This window comes from Pseudochaenichthys georgianus, chromosome 7, assembly GCF_902827115.2.
Source record: "Pseudochaenichthys georgianus chromosome 7, fPseGeo1.2, whole genome shotgun sequence".
Classification (NCBI taxonomy): domain Eukaryota; kingdom Metazoa; phylum Chordata; class Actinopteri; order Perciformes; family Channichthyidae; genus Pseudochaenichthys; species Pseudochaenichthys georgianus.
Genome location: NC_047509.1, coordinates 31,851,515 through 31,871,165, shown reverse-complemented (window position 1 = coordinate 31,871,165; position 19,651 = coordinate 31,851,515). Strand labels below are relative to the sequence as shown.

The 19,651-nt window shown below is 43.1% G+C and overlaps 1 protein-coding gene across 1 annotated transcript in view; it reads right to left on the bottom strand.

Annotated features, from left to right (window-relative positions):
• The window catches only part of agrn (agrin), a 295,804-nt gene that overhangs the window by 111,647 nt on the left and 164,506 nt on the right, over positions 1-19,651 (bottom strand). Inside the window, exon 5 of the mRNA XM_071203838.1 lies at positions 846-1,070. Within this exon, the coding sequence (XP_071059939.1) occupies positions 846-1,070 (225 nt within the window). The remainder of the gene's footprint in view (positions 1-845; positions 1,071-19,651) is intronic.

Here is a 19,651-nt window from a genome sequence, read left to right as displayed (position 1 = left end):
CAAAGCAACCTGACTGAAGAATGAGAATTAGCAAAGGCGTGCCGTAAGTAAGGGGGGTTTGTGGGGGAGAAACAAGACAAAAAGCCAGAGGTAGTAAACAGAGAAGAAAAGGAGAAAGAAAAGTAGTGATTCCTGTCATTTATCAAGAGAAAGTGCCCCAAAAAACGAGCATCCAGCAGCTCAACGTGAGGGATTTCTGCTTTTCACTTGTTTGTTATCATTATCTCGACAAGGTGTAAGCCTGTAGGGAGATCGTGGTGTGTGTGTGTGTGTGTGTGTGTGTGTGTGTGTGTGTGTGTGTGTGTGTATCTGTCTTTCCACAGCTAATCTCAAATAATATTGATCCTTACAGTATTATTCGTTTTTTTCGTTTTTACTGCTTGATGATCGTATGCTCAAGGACCTCTCATTGCTGTGGTGATTCACACTTTTTGTAAACAACATTTGTATTGATTTTAAACCGTCACTGACTCCCCCCCCCCCCCCGACTGCTTCAATAGGAAAAGGTATCTCCTAAATAGCTAGGTATTTTTCGTGACTCAAAAACTGACATTGAAAGACATTTTTTAACAATAGACAATAAATATGATTTCCTTACAACATAAGTAATGTTCCCCTTGAGATGGCGTGCGATGGTACACATGTGGCCATCTTGATGGGACAATTTAGCGAGGTTCAACTGCTTTGGTCTTGATGAGTGCTTTTTCTAGTTGTAATTTTTGTAAATCATAACAATACAAAGTTGGCACCTTGTGCTTTGACAAACTCTAATGGCCACTTGTTTCCTTTTGCTGGACCCCCAATAGCCTAAATGAATGTATCAGCAACATAAAGAGACAGCTCACCGCAGTTCCCTTGGTACTGCACCCGGATGTTCTTCTGGTCCTTGCAGGCATGCTGATGGAGCTCACACTCGTTGCGGTAGTCCTTCCCGTCGCTGCCGCACACGGTCTGTTCGCGCTTGCCCTCGCAGCCGAGGGGACACATGCATTTAGCTGACACGCCGTCCGAGGACTCGGCACAGGTGCTGCCGTAGCTGCAGGTCACCTCGGAGCAGGGGTCCGTCAGAGCTGCAGGCGGAGACAGAGACATGAAAACAAGGTTTAGCAAAAGCCAAGGAGGGGAGAATACAGCTGTCAAGCGGCTGCACTCCGGGACACCCTCTGTGACTGTACACTGGAGTGCACCACGGGTGACAGGCCACCTTGTTTAAGTGGCTGCTGGAAGCTCAGAGCAGTTATTCTGGGTTTTGAAAAAGTGCTCGACACCCCTGGGTAAGGACGAACTGCCACAGCTGTGTACTGCTACAAACACGGTTGGTTTCCAGTTGATTCAGGAGCTTTGCATTCACACACAGTCTCTATTGCTATGCTCGAGCATGCTTTAATCGACACGCCTGAAAAGCAACCCTCTGAATATTTTCATTTCCACAAATGAGACTCAGAGAGAGAGGTATCCCCCCGGAGGACTTTGTTTCCACTCTAATTAAACAGCGTGCCACTTGTCGCTGAGTGACTCACTCCAACGATAGGACAGGGTGCAACTTTTTAATTCCGCCCGTATTCCAGCTTTTCCTCTGGATTCATATGCTTGACAAAAGGCGGCTATCATATTACTATCGCTGTCACCTCGCTGCGTGATACATATTTATGACTGTCATGGACAAACACGCTCTCCCGTGAGAGCGCCGGCAGCCCTCTCATTTCCTAAGCCTGCCGCTTTTAGAATAAACATTTACACATGTCTGATATCATCCCCTCTTTTGTGACAAACAACATGAAGGCTTTAATTTAAAGGAAGATGGGTATATTGCATTTAGTGTGTTTCAGGACTAGAATGTGCGCATCAGATATATTATGGATGTGTAAGGAGACAGTAGTGCTACGAGGAGTGCTCTTGATCAAAGGATTCCCCCCCCACCTCGCTTTCCTCATCTTCAGGACACGTTTTTTTTCTACCCCCGTTTCTTTTCCCGCCCCGCTCCTGTCAAGTCCTTTTGAGGTTCGATGAGGGAGACTCGCTAACGAACACTTTTTCATTTGATATGTGTACTGTATTGCAGCAGGGACTGGCTCGAGGCATAATTTATGACAAAGACAGCTCAGAAGTAACTTCAAAATAAAGTAGTACATTTTAGCTCGAGACTAGGGGAGAGTCATGGGAAATGACTGGAAATCATAAGTCATTGGGAGCCATCTGTGGTGCTTTTAGAGGTAGACAATGATGACTAGAAAGCGATTGGGTCTAATCATGTGAATAAGGACCCACTGATGGCGCCGCGGAAATGACCTTGTTGCCAGAACAGGTAAAAAGTCCACACGCTACAATCACTACACAATGCCCACTTATAAAATAGCACTTCTCCAGTGTATAGCAGAAATAACCTTCAGCCATTTAGTTTCCATTCACCTGCTGTTGAAGATGGTTTGAGTAGGCATGTGCTGCCAAGTAGAAGCACATTGTCTGGGCGCTTCTGTAAATTGGTGGTTGTTAAGGCGGCAGTCACACCTCCTGAGAAGAAGAGGAGGACGAGGAGGAAAGAAGCCCAGAGATCACCTGTTTACTTTGTGACAGGAAACCTCCTCGCACTTCTTGATCTCATTAAATACTAGCCCAGGCTTGCTCTTCCTCTCCACCCCAGCCTCCCTTACCAGCGTGTTGACAGCGAATAAGGGTGGGGGCGACAGTACGGAGCACAAGAGCAACGTAGAATAGGAAGCGGAGGTAGGGGCTCCTGATTTGAATGCTAACAGGGGCCCATTTGGATACGAAGCGCTGCCTCGATGGGGTGTTAGTGCAGATAAGCCTCCCTTCTCAGACTCAGACAAGAAGGCAAATTGCTCGAGCGAATGTGATCTGTGTAACAAACCCATAGGACGGAAAAAAGGGAAAAAGAGAAGAAGAAACACGCTTGCTGGAGCAAACATCACGGAGTTCTTGCTTATATTTTCTCATTATTATCAAGTGAAAGATGGCACAAAAAAAAAGAGTTGAGAAGTCGGCTGGATTCGCTAAATTAGAATGATCCTCGGTGCCAATTAGGTCAGTCTCCTCTCGCTGGAGGAAAGCTCAGCGAGAGTTTAGACGGCGAGGATAATGAGAATAGAAGCAGATAAGGATACAGATAGACTGGGCGATAAAGACACAAAGCGACACTGCAGTTGGCGTTCCAGCACAAACAGAGATGACATCACGAGCCTATGAGTAGAGAGGAGCCCGAAGAATGGCCAACTTTCTGGGGGCCAATATAGGGCTGTCGGAATTAGTCCTCAAACCCCAGGAATGAGTTGGCATTTTGCCACTTACTGTACGTCCTCTTAATTTAAACTCAACAGTATTTTTAGACGTTTTTTGCTTCGATGACTCAACAAATACCTGTGCCATCATTAGCAGAGCATTATGAGAGATTTTCACAATTTGTTGTACAACATAAAATACGTAGATAAATAACCCCACTGTGAACATTCGAAGGCTCTTTTGCCCCTTTCACACCAGCGCTTTTTCAGCTCCGGCTCGGAGCTGGAGCCTGAAAAGTGCCGGTTTTTCTTGTTCACACCGCAGCGGCGCCGGCTCTTAGCTCCGGAATCGGGTTCACTTCCAGCTCCAAAAAATTGTCGGTCCAGAGGCAAGAGCTTCGGAGCTAATAGGTGGCGTCGCTTACGTCTCTCTTACGTCGAGGCGTGCAGGAAACTAAACCCACCTCCCATGGGTCGACTGTTATGCCTGCCTACAAGCAGTAGTGCCTATAAACACACTTTATAAAGTCAGGCAACACTAACCAGGCTTAGTGTGATTCTGTTTATTTGTGCCTTACTTTGACCATCCGTTCACTGTTATCCATCATTGTGGAGAGAGGCAGACGTGTTGTTTTGTATTATTGCAGCTATCGGATGCAAGTAGTCAGTTTAGCTTCGGTTGCTATGCCAACATCACCCGTTTTATACCAGAGAAACTTTCATAACAGCGTTGTGATACCAACAGGGTTGGGAGGGTTACTTTGTAAATGTAATCAGTTACTGATTACTGATTACATGGCTCTGAAAGTAATCCGAATACAGTTACAGTTACGTGCCTTAAAAAAGTAACGTAATCAGATTACTTTTGGATTACTTTCTTTTTCCTGGTATGTTTTGGTGAACAGGAGACACAAAAAGCAAAAGGAAACTGAACGTGTTTTTACTGTTTTAATGGCGTATCAAGAGCACACTGAAACATCACATCTGAAACCATGTAACAACATAATACACGTTTTGGGGATGAAGCTTGGGATGTGAGGAGTGAGTGAGGGACACGGCTTAGAACGGGCGTGTCGCCTTCTGTCCTGCCAGTGTTGGCAGGACATGAATTAAAATGTCGAACTCGGACTTCATTTTAAGGACATTTCTTATACTACACAGCTGTTTTATAGAAGGAAAACCTCCTTCACTTCATGAAATCCCTGCAGCACCAGGCGGCAGCGGGCGGGTTAACTCGCGCCGAGCAGTGCCTTTCACGCACCGCCTTCACTGTGTATACCTTCAGAAATAATCATTAGTAAGGCTAAAGAGCGACCGCAGGCTGATGTGTTTTAACCACACACACACACACACACGCGATTTAAACGCAGACTTTTGTTCCTCCATGTTTCGTTGTTATTGTTTCACTGAGCGAGCGGACCTGCGATTTTTTTTCAAACGCTTTTTTGGTCCATCTGCGGCGGTAATAGGTTTTGTGGACTGTGATGATTCGGCTGTACCTACTAGTAATGAATATTACATGTTGAGAGGAAATCTTTCCACCAATAATTCCAATAAGTAATCCAAAATGTATTCACTTCAGGTTTACGAAAGTAACTGTAATCAGATTACTCGTTTTTCAAATGTAACGCGAGCTGAATACAGTTACTTGATTTTTGTATTCTGATTACGTAACGCCGTTACATGTATTCCGTTACAACCCAACCCTGGATACCAAACAGTGTCAATTCAGACTGACACACATTCACTTAGGCTAAGGGAACTGGGGATATGCATCAGCTGCTTGTGTGAGTCGGACAGTGAATACTTTAGAGCGGCCGCTGCAGTGTGAGCTAACCGGGAGCTAACGGGAGAATAAACTCCTGTGGAAGAGCAGCCAGCACTGCAGCGGTCGGTAAATGCTGCAGAAACACATTAATAAACAATGAACCACGGCACTCTGGAGCAAAGTATAAGGTTGGAGAAGTCGTTATTCAATTTATTCTGGCTTCGTGTGATTAAAAGCAACACGATCATCGACCCGACGCAGTTGTTGTTGTTGTTGTTGTTGTGAGCGCCGTAATGGCTGCCGTTGGGGAGCAAATCAGGGGCGGTGTGAACAGAGCGGGAGCTGAAAAGGGAAACCGGAGCTGAACCAGAAAAGCTCCCGCTCGGAGCTAGAAACTGAAAAGCGCTGGTGTGAAAGCCGCATATGTGTGATAAAAAAGGTGGTTGCTAAAAGGTGTGTAAATGAGACAACAAAATGTCATCACAGCAAACATTAGCCACCTTTAGCTTAGTGGTGATGAGTCACGCAACTATTGACTAGGTTATTTTAGCATTGGGTTTGCTTTTACTTTCTGGCAATTATATTTACTGTACGCTTCAAAAATCATTAAAGTGGTGTAAATATTTGGAGATTACCTCAACTAGTATTATAAACATCTATTTGCTAAATATCTTTCTACAAAATTACAAAAAAACATAGTTTTTTTAGGGAGCCCTTGCTATGCTAACTTCTGGCTCAACTACACAAATACGTCATTACTGCAATGCTCTATTCAACACCATCACTTGATTTATCCACATGAAATTCCCCACAGCTTATTTTCCAAAGCACCAGGACGTATTCCCGCTAGTTCATCAAAGTAAGACCTGGATTTGATTGGCTCTCTAACTGAACAATGGCTCCAAGTTGTTCTAATCACAGGCATGCATCATGTGGATTGGCCACACGCCCTGGAATATGGACACTCAGCAGGTTTGCTCTGTTTGAGTGCCGGCGCTGCCTGCCTGCTAATTGTGAATGCAGGTGCCGTAGCCAATCCTTGATACACACGTTCACCTGCACTCAATCCGAGCTGCAGATATGACTTCAAGAGAAACGCTGAAACACATCTGTGTAATGCCAGCTACTCTGAGTCAGTCCTCCAGCACGCATACACATGCAATATGTATCTTTAAGTCGTGCCAATCTTTGCAGTAATACTACATTTATTTGCACGTTAGAGAAAATAAAATAACATGCGCTCTGCAGCTTGGAGTGCAGAGCTGCTGAAGCATTAGTGGTAGTACTGAATAATACTGGATATTCCAGCCAGTATGGTTTAATCATTAATATTTCAATATTAATACAAAAAACCACTGTATATTTTGTAATATAGGCATTTTAACACATTTGTTGTTGTTATATATTATAGTACAGTACATTGTGCACGTTTTTACCTTTACTTCTTTTGTTTCTTATGTTTCGATTATTATGTTTCTTTTTAGGTTCTTAGAAAAATGTGTAATAATATTTCATTTTATATTTTTTTTGCACAATATTTACTTTAACTTCTTATGTTTGTAAAAATATATGTATTCTTTCATGTATTTGAAATCTCATTTTATTCCTGAATGAAGCAACTTTCACAAAAACAAATTTCCCCTGGGAAATGTAATGTTCTGATTCGTATGATTGATTCTGCGTATGTATACTATTCTAATTATGCAAGGTCTCATTTTACCGAGTATAACGTTGACATCGTGCAAACTAAGAAGTACAGAACTTTCAGAAGAGTAATCTGGAGAGCAGGTGATGTCTCCCTGAAAATTGGGGCAGAGGGGTTTTTGGAAAGAGGGGGGATTATAGTGATCCTTCCCCTTCTCATCTCTCCTCCTGGCAGCCAGCAGACAGCCAGGCAGGCAACTTCCCTCTGATCCACTGTTTTGCGCTGCACTTTATTAATGCTTCATTAGGGACAGGTAACTGTCAGCGCCATGCTGGCTTTACCTGATGCCCTACCGCCACGAGAACTGCAGCAGCCGGTGTGTGTGTGTGTGTGTGTGTGTGTGTGTGTGTGTGTGTGTGTGTGTGTGTGTGTGTGTGCGTGCGTGTGCGTGGAGATTGTGAGCATTCACTTACTCCGCTGCACATTTGCAGGCAGCCATGGAGTTCAGATAAGTCTGGCAAGTGAGCTTGTGATATATATGCGTGAGTATCTGCGTGTGTGTGTGTGTGTGTGTGTGTGTGTGTGTGTGTCTATGTGTGAGGCGCCTCCCGTTGTGCTGCTAGTGATAAGGGAGGGAGCAGGGGGTTGGAGCTAATCAAATGCAATGATGCGAAGTGGGGGGACTTGGCAGTGTGTGTTCTAATCAAGAACCCACCCCCCAACCCCATCACCAGCAGGAGAAGAAGAAGAAAAATATGAAGAAGAAGAAGAAGAAGAAGAAGAAGAAGAAGAAGAAGAAGAAGAAGAAGAAGAAGAGAGAAGAAGAGAGAAGAGAGAGATGGGTAGCAAAAAAGAGAGAAAGAACGTGACAGAGAGAAGAAAAACAGCAATGAGGGGATTTGTTTCCATGCTGTTGAAAAAGAGCAGAATGATGGAAGTAAGCGCTAGATATGAACAGTAACCCAATATGTGCTTACTGGTTGAGAGAGAGGCATGTGGACCACACATTGTATTTAGAAAGGGGATGTAGTGTGATGCTAGCCTTTGCCTTTGACTACTTCCATGCACACAGAACCTATAACACACTACAGGAACAGGAAAAAGCAGAATAGGGCATCTAACATGTAGTGCCTATCCAACCGAGCTGAAACATGAAAGCTTTTCTAACTGGCTGTTAATGCTTTGTTTACAGCTACAGTAATGCACTGTGTTAACTTGAAATCCTTTTGTTTACAAGTGTATGCAATCTGCGCACAAATCTTAATGGATGCAGTTTATAGAAGCCTCAAGAAGGTAAAGTAAAAAGAAATGCGTCCATAGCACTATTTATTTTATTTTGTGTTAAATAATTCACTGGCATTTATGCCGTCTAAATCTAAAATACTTGACTGACAAGCAATGCAGAGCAAGTGCAATGCAGGAAGGCAACAAGGAGCACTTCAAATGAATACGAGCGTGGTGGGGTTTAAACGGAGACGAGGAAAGGCTTACAGTTGAGAGGTGGTGAAGGGGAGAAGTGTGCAGAAGTGAGATAAGGCTAAGGGTCAGAGCGGGAGCAGGAAAGAGGCAGTGTGGAATGGTAAGAAAATAAACAAGATTAACGGACTGGATCAATACACACCAAGATCTAAGAACTAAATATGGGTGAGGAGCCCGACATCTAAACCACGCGATGAAGAGCAGGAGGCAGGGACCGAGGGGAGGCCAAGAGACTAACAGTTCTCTACACCTCTCCAACATGCTGGGTGCACAAACACACACTTGTGCCCTTCAATTTCTCTACTGTGAGGCCAATGGCTGCGAGAGGATTCTCTATGTTTGATGCAGTTCTTCAAAGAGTGCCATTGAACGCCAGCTGTTGCTCTTTTTTAAACACGTTTTGCTGTTTACCCTTGAGAATGGAAAATGAAAAGCCCTCATCACTGTCCAGCCTGCTGGTGGTCTCACAGTAGTGTGTGTGTGTGTGTGTGTGTGTGTGTGTGTGTGTGTGTGTGTGTGTGTGTGTGTGTGTGTGTGTGTGTGTGTGTGTGTGTGTGTGTGTGTGCGTGCGTGCGTGCGTGTGTGCGTGTGTGTATGTGAGTGTGAGTGTGTGTGCGCGTGTGTGTGTGTGTGTTTGTTTGTTGGCCGGATAGATTCCAAAAAAAAACTATTAAAGATAAAGAGATAAATGACATGATAAGACACAGAGATGCAATTATTTAAGGTCTTATGATTCCAAAATAGACAATTGTATACCATAGCTGTCATTTTCCAGGCAGATATCTTTCGCTTGAAAGGTACAATAAAGCACAGGTGGTTTGCTTAGATGCCCATGTATTGGGCTGTGTGTCAGCAAGAAGGCAGGACGGGTTTAAAATGGCCTGAATGTGACATTTATGACCACATACAGAGATGTATAGGTATGTTGAAGGACAACACACAGTTTAGCAACAAAAACACTTAACACTCTTAATTTAAACATCAGGGACACGTTTGGAGACATTTTCTTGGCAGGAAACTGAAAAGAACATGGACATCTTTTATCATGTGTGATGATCTAAAACTCAATCTCATTAAGATGAAACACTACCGGCAGGGATTTTCTTTTCTTTTCTTTATGCAGACGTATAAGCAGGGGTTACATTGGGCCTGGGCTGTCCGGGGCTAAGCCCCAGCACAGAGGACGATGCTCTGACGTCATCACTCTCGCAAATTTGTCAAAAACTATATGTTAAAACTTTTTTCGTTCTTAAAGGTGGGGTAGGTAAGTTTCAGAAACCGGCTCGAGTGCACTAACATTTGAAAGTACACAGCCGAAAAGAATCCGCCCTTTCCTTCAGACTTCCTTACAGAGCACCTCCTCCAACACACATGAACGCGCACATGACGTCAGCAGACTGGTGAAAGTGGCCGCCTGTTGCTGGCGAGTCATTGAAGTACTGCTGCAATGCACGCCCAATGACGGCACGCCCAATGACGGCACGCCCAATGAGGGCACGAGATACATTTGTGCGTGCACGAGATGGCAGGCTGACAGACAGGGAGGCAATCCGTACTGTAAAAAGTACAACCAATCCGTTTAGCCGGCCCGGCTAAACGGATTGGTTGTACTTTTTACAGTACCACGGCTTCCACAGATGCATTTTTTTTATGGATATGTTGTCAAAGCACTTAAGATATTCATTGCTATCGGGATGTTAAGAGCATTCCATGGAATATAACAAAAAGTGTATCTCGAGCTGGTTTCTGAAACGTACCTACCCCACCTTTAAAATAGACTATATTTAGGGTTGATATGTGTTGACTTTACTTTCAAATAGCAGATCTCTGTGACCGGATATAGTTTTTTGGCTTAGTGAACGTGTGTCTCTGCTCCGATCGGCTCCGAGACTCCGCGGAACCACCCAACCCGTCCTGTAACACGGAGCCCGTTTCCTAAACCATGCTAAATGTATGTGTGTGTGCATACAGCTGAGTTATGATCGGTCATAATAACATCGCATTTGGTGATGATTCAATCGTTTACTGTGAAATGTACAGTTGGATATTTGTAAACATGTTTGTTTGTACATTAATAATTTAAGATGTAAATTAATTCCAATTTATTTGTAGTACTTTCTATTTTGATTGTGTCATTTGGTGGCATCAATGTGTGCATTTGATACAGATAATGGAGCAGTTGCTTTCGGGCCTCATATACAGAGCCCCCCCCCACACAGAGCCCCCCCACATATCAAATCCCAATGCAACCCCTGCGTATAGGGGCAACTACAGCTGGAGAGATCTGTCCTGGTCCTTTAGAACTTTTAAGTCTGGACAACAAATATCAAAATTAAGTTAAGTGTGCCAAAACTCTCTAGACTTATTAAAATGCTGTACATGAGGAAAGTGATCATGACATATTGTGTTGTACAATCAATCCAATGTCTAGCGACAAAGGTCCCATGACGACCACCCTGTAGAAACGTACTATAACTGACTTTATTTCAATCACGTAATCCACACAGGCAATCTAAAAGACATGTAAGATAAGTATAATAGAAAAAATCAGATTGACAGTCCATTTAACCTTGGAGCCTTCCTGTCACCTTAACGGCCTCTGGAAAAAAGTAAGTATTACGTATTGGAAAACTGTCAGTGCTTGCAGAGGTAGTCTCTCAGGCCTTTTGAAAGCAACTAAGAAGATCTTTTGCCTCATGTTCACTGCATGGTTTGGCTTGACTTCTTTATACTGCAGATAGTGTAAGCAAGGTTCTAAGCGGATCTCCAAAGCCACATCTTGGGAAACTGCCTTGACATAATTCTTAATGGGAGTCCTTTCATTGGCAACCAAACAGAGCGATATCTGCACTTTTTAGAGGAAAGTGTTAGTCCTTGATTTTTGCAGGCTGTCATTTTGGTTCTAGTAAACAAACTAATTGCAATAATAACGGTAGCTTGGCTAGTTAAAAAGGTGGGTTTTAATCTTGACCTAAATGGTACTAAAAAATTACCAGTTACTTTATTGAACTTTTGCTAATGGAAAACAAACGGTTTTTTAAGCACATTGTTCTTGTGCTACACCTTGTATCAAACACTAGTGAGATGAACCTCGTTAGACCCAGTTAGCCAATTTAGCACAACAGCAAACATTTACACTTAAGCTACAGTATGGCTCGATGGATGAAGCACTGACAGCAACAAGCAAGCCCTTTGCACACACGTTAAAAAGCTGAATAAATAAAATGTGCAAAAACAGCTTTATATAACAAACAGAAAACACTAAGATGCTGTGATTTGGGGCATTTCATTGTTTCCATCAGAGGGCAATGCATTCAGAACGTCACCCTGGCTGTTGAAATAAGTACGTGGACTCATTGGGACTAAGTAAGTGGCACATATGCCACAAGTTCCCTTTCATTAGCTCCTGATTAACAGGAACCGGCGGTGGGGGGGGGGAGCCAAAAGCAGCAGTGGTGTGCAGCGAAGCGTTGGCTAATCACACTTGGCCTTTGCCGTCAACATGTGCTAATGAGTGATGGCCGCTGGGCGCGATATGCTGTTCAGAGCTGCTGAGAAGTCAGTCACTGTACACAGTGTGTGATGGTCCTTGATACACACACATTCACATCTGTATGAACACACACCATATCAACACATTGTCCTATAGACACACATTCATGAAGCTTCTTGACAGTCACATGCAAATACATGTCTTTTTAGAACAGTTTTCTGTCACTCAAAATAGTCGTTTTAAAAAAGCATTCCTAAAGTCAATTGTTCTCTATTGGGTCAGTGCTGCAAGATGAAGTAAGGAAGTAAGTAAAACTTTATTTATATAGCACCCTTCTCAACACGGATGTACAAAGTGCTTTACAGTACAGTACACAGGACACAATTCACAGTACAACTATAAAATGTAGAATAAAAGGCATAAAACGGCAGCAGGTAATACATAGGATAAAAAATACGACAAAACACCACAAAAAAAAAAAAAAAAAAAAAGAATAAAAAAAATAAAAGCCACTAACTCAAGATGAAAGATGTTTATTTCTGAGACTCAAAATTAAGATCATTTTCAATTTTTTTCCCCAGGATCTCCCACTTTCTTTATGACTGCTAAGCAAGTTACCTCTCTCTCAGCTATTCTAAAAAGTGCATAAGAGACGCAATGTGGGACGGGAACACCATGTTGTGATTAAACTGCTCACAGTGGTTGGTGTCTGGGCTGTAACTGGTCAGAATCCGGTCAGGACTTTAACGTGTTCACTGGTTTTCTCTGTAATAAACTAAAAGAGCAGCAGCAATGTCAATGAAAAGTTAATCAACACAAAAATAGAAGAATGTATCTCTTGTGAGAAAATGCAGAAAAACCACAGTAATGAGTGCTTGGAAGCGAAGATTGAGAATTAATTGAAAAAACAACAAACCCGCTGTTTGTCTGCATTTGTCTCTCTCTGTCACACAAAGACATTTTCAATCAGATACAGTAAATGCCTCAAATCAGCAAGCCCATTTCAGCGATACAAAAAACCGCGCAATATACTGTAGGACCTTGTTTAACATGAAAACAATTTCATTTCAGCTTTTTTGATAAGCCCGTCTGGGGAGAGAAACGAAGCAAGCTGCAGGAGGAGCAGCCATCTATTCAGTGCAAATAGTAGATGAGAATAACTTACGTATTGATTCTGTTCCTTTTCTGGCAAGCAATAACAATTCTGTGTGTGTGTGTGTGTGTGTGTGTGTGTGTGTGTGTGTGTGTGTGTGTGTGTGTGTGTGTGTGTGGACAATTGTTAGGCCTAGGAGTGAGAAACAAACACATTCTAGGGAGAAATTAAGAGAATATTGGCCTGTCCTCACAATACTCACACATAATGAAGATAGTATGATAGAGAGTAAACAATAAACAAAGTAAATTGTTGTCAGGAAAAGTAAGTCAATTGGGCAGCATCACCAGTCAAGCCATTTGGATAAACACTATAAAACTGACCTTTTCAAATGACGGACAAATATACATTTAATGGTGTTTTGTTTTTGTTACAGAGAGGAAGTGTTTAAATCAGACGTGCTCCACTGACACGGACACAAAGCAGAAAGCTCGAGGGTGTGAAAAGAGAAGCCATGGGAAATGTTTCGTACAACCAAAAAGATGTCCAGCCCTAAACAAGCAGTCATGAAACCATAGGTCATGTACAGCTTTGATACGAAGGAAATAGTTTTCAGGGAGAGAAAAAACGATTTTAACAGCTAAATCGAATGTATATAATAATAATCTAAATTTCATTGCAAAGTTATAATCATTAGGTTTCATCGTCATCACTCTTTATTGCCATAATCTTTTAAAAAATACCACCTATTTTTTATTATCACTGGGGAAAATGTCAACGTCACATTCAAATTGCTCATAGTACATGCCTGTACTGCGTTATTACAGTGCGTACTATGATCTCTTATGTTACCCCATAAGGCTGCCTGATGGCTGTCTTACAGACGTATTAACGTCACTGTTAATGCAAATCAAACCCACTGACTCAGCGTTGCATTACAAGCTGGCTTTTAAAAAGCAGCAACAAGAAATCGAGCCTACAAATGAAAGCGTTAATGTAACATATTCATTGTGGAGCTTTTTGCACTGCAGATAAGGACTTCAAAACTGTCACTCACAAGTCTCTTCATATTCTCTTCTTCTCAGGACTTCTCAGTCCTGGTGACATGATCTTAGTTTCTGTTTTATTTTGAAGTTCTCTCAGTGTGTCAGATCGGTTTCTGTCTTTGTGTTTGTCCCCGCTTGTTTTGCTTGTCCCTCCTGTCCTTATCAGTTTCACTGGTTCACAATTAGCCCTGAAGCTACATGACCTCCTGTACAGCTGCACCTTACCGCCTCATTAGTTCAGCTTCTATTTAAGGTCTGGTTTCCTGTTAAGTCGAGTTCTTGTTTGTTGTGAATGTGTAGTGCGAAATGTTCTGTTCCGTCTGCCTTGTCTTCCTGAGCTACAGCTAAAACCTAATAAGACGTTTTCACATTTCGCCTGCCTTGAGGTCAACCTTGCCGTGACATCTGGTCCTGCAGAGTTTTCTCCTCCGACTCATTCACATTCTGACCGTGCTGTAAGCAGTCTCTCATTAGATGGCTAACATGAACACCAGCAGGACTCTTGGTCCGGGCGACCCGGATCAATACCCACTGCTCTACTTCTTCATCGGGGCATTCAGACCAGACAATGCGATGTGATTCACTTTCCACACACACTTGACTATCCTAGCGTCTGAATATGTTAACACCAGAAGAAGTTAAAAGTTTTAGCATCGGGTTGCTCACTTTTAATCAGCGCTGGTGGAACTCACAATCAATCTCCCATTGAAAGCCAGGCGCCGCGTAAATTGCCCTTTGCTGCCACAATGTGAACACAGTGTTACTCCGGGGAGGGAGTGCAGTCGATGGAGTGGGGCTGTAATAAGTAGCAATGCAGGAGTGGTGCAAAGTACAGCGAGGAATATAGATGTTTATAAGATATTGAAATGTTATTGAAATTTCACCATCATGTTCAGCCCTGATATAAAGTTGTATCAAACTGGCCGTAGAACTGTTGACCTCCTGAACTCTCGGAAGTGTCTTCACGTTCATATGATTCTAGCATGTGTGTGCTTATAGTCCACATATTGTAATGCAGCGTTAACTAAAAGCGCTGCATAAACAACACTTGTCGGCCACCGCACCATTGGGTTACCTGCACATTGTATTAATGTGTATACTGTATGTACAGTACAGTTGTTGGAGGGCTTACTATGTCATTGCTTTCAACTAATTGTTGTGCATTTGACCAAAATGAAATCTACATTTTATTTTTCAAATGTTTTGGGTGCTTCTCCGGTTACCTTGGCGACACACTTTACCTCACATTGACTATATACAGTATTGATTGTCCTTCCTCCTTATCTTCCAACCATTTGGACGCAAACTTGCATTTCGCCATAACGATGTTGTTTAACAACCGGCGTTAACGGGCCTTCGCGCTATCAAGCAGTGAGCGAGCGATGTCCTGTTCAGATGACGTCAAACCCAACGGGATCAATAAACTCCACAGAATCACACGACACACCTACGCCATGACTACATTCAGGCAGACTGTAGAACACAACCTCTTTGGACAATGGATATACTTATTGAAAACAAGCTACAAAATGTATACCTTGGAAAATGCCGTTTAATACTTTTTATTAGCCTTCATTTTCGCTAAATTAATTGATCAACTTGTAATACTTTTTAAGACCCCGCGGACCCCCTGACAAACTATATGAGCCAATACAATCATGAACATATATCCTTTAATAATCCTGCTAATACCAGTTGTCACCATTCTGGTTCCACACAATAAAATAAAACATCTATTGTCTGCTGAGCTGGTCGTTATCCTCCCATTTTCAACAGTGCTGTGTTTTTATTATTCCCCTCCTCTCTCTGCCGCCCAAAGTATGGAGTAACAAACAACAATGCATTATTCAGGAGAAGCCAAATGCATAAATGCATTCAAAAGTCTCAAAACATAAACCCTTGTCTGGTATTAGCAGGTGTGTGTGCGTGCGTGTGTGTGTGTGTTGATCTCCGGGTGTGTGTACGTGCAGATCATTTGTATTTTGCCAGCAGGTTTCCGAGAGGTGAACGCTGCAGAGAGAGATGAAGTAGAAGACAGGATTTGTCTTACACGTATCAGAAGACACGGACGAGTGGAACAGCGAGTAAAGACGGAGAGAGAATTCAAGCAAAGCCCATTATCATCTCTTCCCTGTACATGTGTGTACGTGTGTGTGTGTGTGTGTGTGTGTGTGTGTGTGTGTGTGTGTGTGTGTGTGTGTGTGTGTGTGTGTTGAAGGGCAATAACACGGATGCACTGTATATTTTCCAATCTATCTGTTTTCAAATTGCCCAGAGTGTGCTAGTATTTCACTAAGTAAGCCTCTGTATGTGTGTACATGCATAGGGGGTATAAATACAGTATCAGTACACACACACACACACACACACACACACACACACACACACACACACACACACACACACACACACACACACACACACACACACACACACACACACACACACACACACACACACACACACACACACACACACACACACACACACACACACACACACACACACACACACACACACACACACACACACACACACACACACACCGTCAGGTTCTGCATGTTATGGTTATGCATACCAAGCAAGAGTCGCTGCCCCAGGGAAATGAAAGCACGAGAAGCGAGTTATTTACAATGACCTCTCGCCCTGTGTGTGCGCATGTGTTCAGCATTCACGCCCGAGGAATTTGATAACTGTGTGTGTTACTACTGATGAGAGAAGCAGCGAGAAACAGAAAGTGGAAGAGAAGGACTGAGAGAAAGTGAAAGAAACAGAGAATACTGTAAGAGATATTTTTAGTCTTACAGAGAAATAATGAGACACATGAAGAAGAAGAAGAAGAAGAAGAAGAAGAAGAAGAAGAAGAAGAAGAAGAAGAAGAAGAAGAAGAAGAAGAAGAAGAAGAAGAAGAAGAATGGTCAAAAGGAAGAGGACGGAGGTGGGAAAGAGGAGGAAGGAAATGGAGGGTTGAAAAGGAAGATGCAGAGGTGGAGAAGGAAGGAAGAGCAGAAGGAAAAGAGAGAAGCACAAAGGAGACGAGGAGGTGTGGAGGTAGAGATGACTCGCCGGTTAAGCTGTGCATAACTCTGTCACCTGCTCTGTCAACGCCAAAAGTCATCGTCACCATCGACAGCTATCACCAGAGGTCCATTGTCACCGGGGCAACCGGGCGTGTCACACGGGTCACAACTGAGATCGGCAAAAGCATGATCAAAAGAAAAGGAGAGGAAAAGTGAGAAGAGGGGGTGGTAGGGGTTTGTGAGTGGACAGGAGGAATACACCAGGTTGGCCCACTCTGAATGGACACTATTTTTCTTTCCCGAAGCCTCACCTCCCAGACAGTTTTCGGCCTTACGGAAGGATACACCCGGGCTTTACCCGGCCCGATCGGACACCATAACAGACACACACACCAGCACCAGACACAAGCTAAGGCCGGATACGGCTTTAGATTCCCTGGAACAATCCTCAGCAAGGTGTGTTTCCACATAGTGTGCTTATATGATGGTCGTGGTACAGTAGGTGTCATATGATCCATTATTTTCATATTTATCAAAACATGTCCTGTATGGAAGTGTTAAATATGCTATTCATTTATTCAGGTTGTCCATTTATCTGCGACTACCTAAATCAAACACTTTAATATGCAAATAACACGTCTGGTAAAGCAATGCATTGAGTTCATGCATGCAAAAACCACTTTTGCACACAAAAAATAAATGGATACAGTGTCATAACATGTGTTTATCCGCAAGTATATATAAGTGGAGGACAAAGAAATAAGGACCAATGGGCTTTAGCAATTTGATTTAGAAAAACGTAATTGTTGCAGGGTTTCTGTTTACTTGGACACTAGAGACCATAAAATCGTAATCTTTTCACACACTAACAAGGTGCTTTGAGTTTCCAAACATAACCATAACAATCTTAATCATGTTTTAGTTGCCCGTAGTGGATATTGGATGTTGCAGTTGTGTGTAATAGTGTGTCATTGTGTTGATGGAAAGGCCAGCGATAAGGAAAGGTATGTAAATGGGAGATTGGTGTGTATACGGCACGTGTGATCCTTTTAAGTAAGTACAGAAACTAAGCTGAATCCGATCACTGTAATCTGAGTATCTGAAGCTGCACCATTTACGTTATGTTGGAGATGAAGAGGTTCACAATCACATCCACGGTGCATTAAGTCGGACTGCCTGCAGTATGTTAGCGCAGACAGAGCAGCAGGTGCGGAGTACTGATGCCTTTTCCCTTTCACTGTGAGGACACACAGTGCCGGAGAGATAAAGCCCTCTCTAAAGCACAGACAGAGAGTAGACTGATAGAGTAGAGCCCTCCTTATGGCCAAGACCGAGCACACACACACACACACACACACACAGACAAAATCAATCTCCATTGATCACTCTCTCGAACCCAAGTCACCTCCCAACACTCCACTTCTATCTGCATTACTTGATGCACTTCTTCAAGAGAAAAAGGAAAGAGGTATATAAAAAAGGTTCCACTCGAGTGGCCACACAAGATGAGTTCTGCAGCACTTCTGTGGCTCTCTCCGGGAGAGGGAGTGTGTGTACCACTCTGCTCCAAGTTCAATATGAGGAGAGCCACCACGGTGCACGTTCCCCAGCCGATTGCAGCGTGTGCATGCCCGCACACACACACTGTGCGCACACACACACACGGCTCTTGTCTCTGAAGCAGAAACTGCTTCTCCTGGCTCTTTCTCTCTCTTCCTCCGAGTTCCTTCTTTTCTCAACCGACTGCTTTTTTATCTCGCCTTGTGTTGTTAAAGACTCCTGCCAGGCCCATTTAAACGTGACTCCTCCTTTTCATTTCAATATGATCAGAGGCTATTATCTGCTCACCGCCTGCACAGATTGACCGCTGGAGACGTAACCCCGCCCATCCTAAATCATCCATCTAGAACAAAAGGAAGATAATGAGGAAGCCGGCGCAGCGCTCGTTGGAACCATTAAGGGCGAGGTTATGTGGATATTAGAGCGGAGCACTGGGGGCAACTAAGTGCCCACGCTTCGGCGGCGAGCAGGCCGTTTTGTCCTGCCCTCAGGAGGGGACTTACACCGTTACCCTGGCACTTAAACGTTGTAATAGCCAGTTCAATGTTATGAGTGAAGCGCTAAATGAATGTGTTAAAAGGGGGATTTTTTCACCATAATGGCAATCTGAGCTAAATTGAGCCGTGCAGTCAGGAGAGTGGGAATATAGGGGCATCTGTCAGGAGGGGGAGTGGACAGGGGAAGTCCCTGACTGCACAGGAAAACAAGTATGGGGATTAAAGTGGGACCAAGTCTTGCCAGGAAGTTGGTCTGTCGTCTGGGATGGATGTTTAGAACTGGCAGTCAGGTTCCTAATGTGACTGTTTATCTTCCTTCTCTCTACAAATAAGCAAGACTGACCTGGAGGTTTGTTTTAAACCTGTCTTATCGTGACGGCTCTCGCTTCCTGCCTTCACTTAGCCTATCCCAAATATCAACAAATACCGTGGTGAGTACAATGACCGAAACAAGAAACAAGAGCCAGGTTGTATGAAACCAGAACTGTCAAACTAAATATGATCATTAATTAACTAGGTAATGTAACACAACTAGGTAGTTGTGTAAGTTAGCGCCCACAAGTGTCAATTACAGGATAATGGCAAATGTAAAGATTTAGTTTGCATGTAGTGGAGAATAAGTTACATGAGCAAAAACGATCTAAATTCTAGCTAATCATTAGCCACCATAAGCTAATCGTCATACTAAAGCCAGTAAGGATATTCTGTCACAGTCACAATTAATGATTGAATAAGAGTTCCATTAACGCTTTGAGAATGAAACTTATCATTTGCAGCAGTAATGTGTTACTTCTTCTTTAAAAGTATGTTTTTA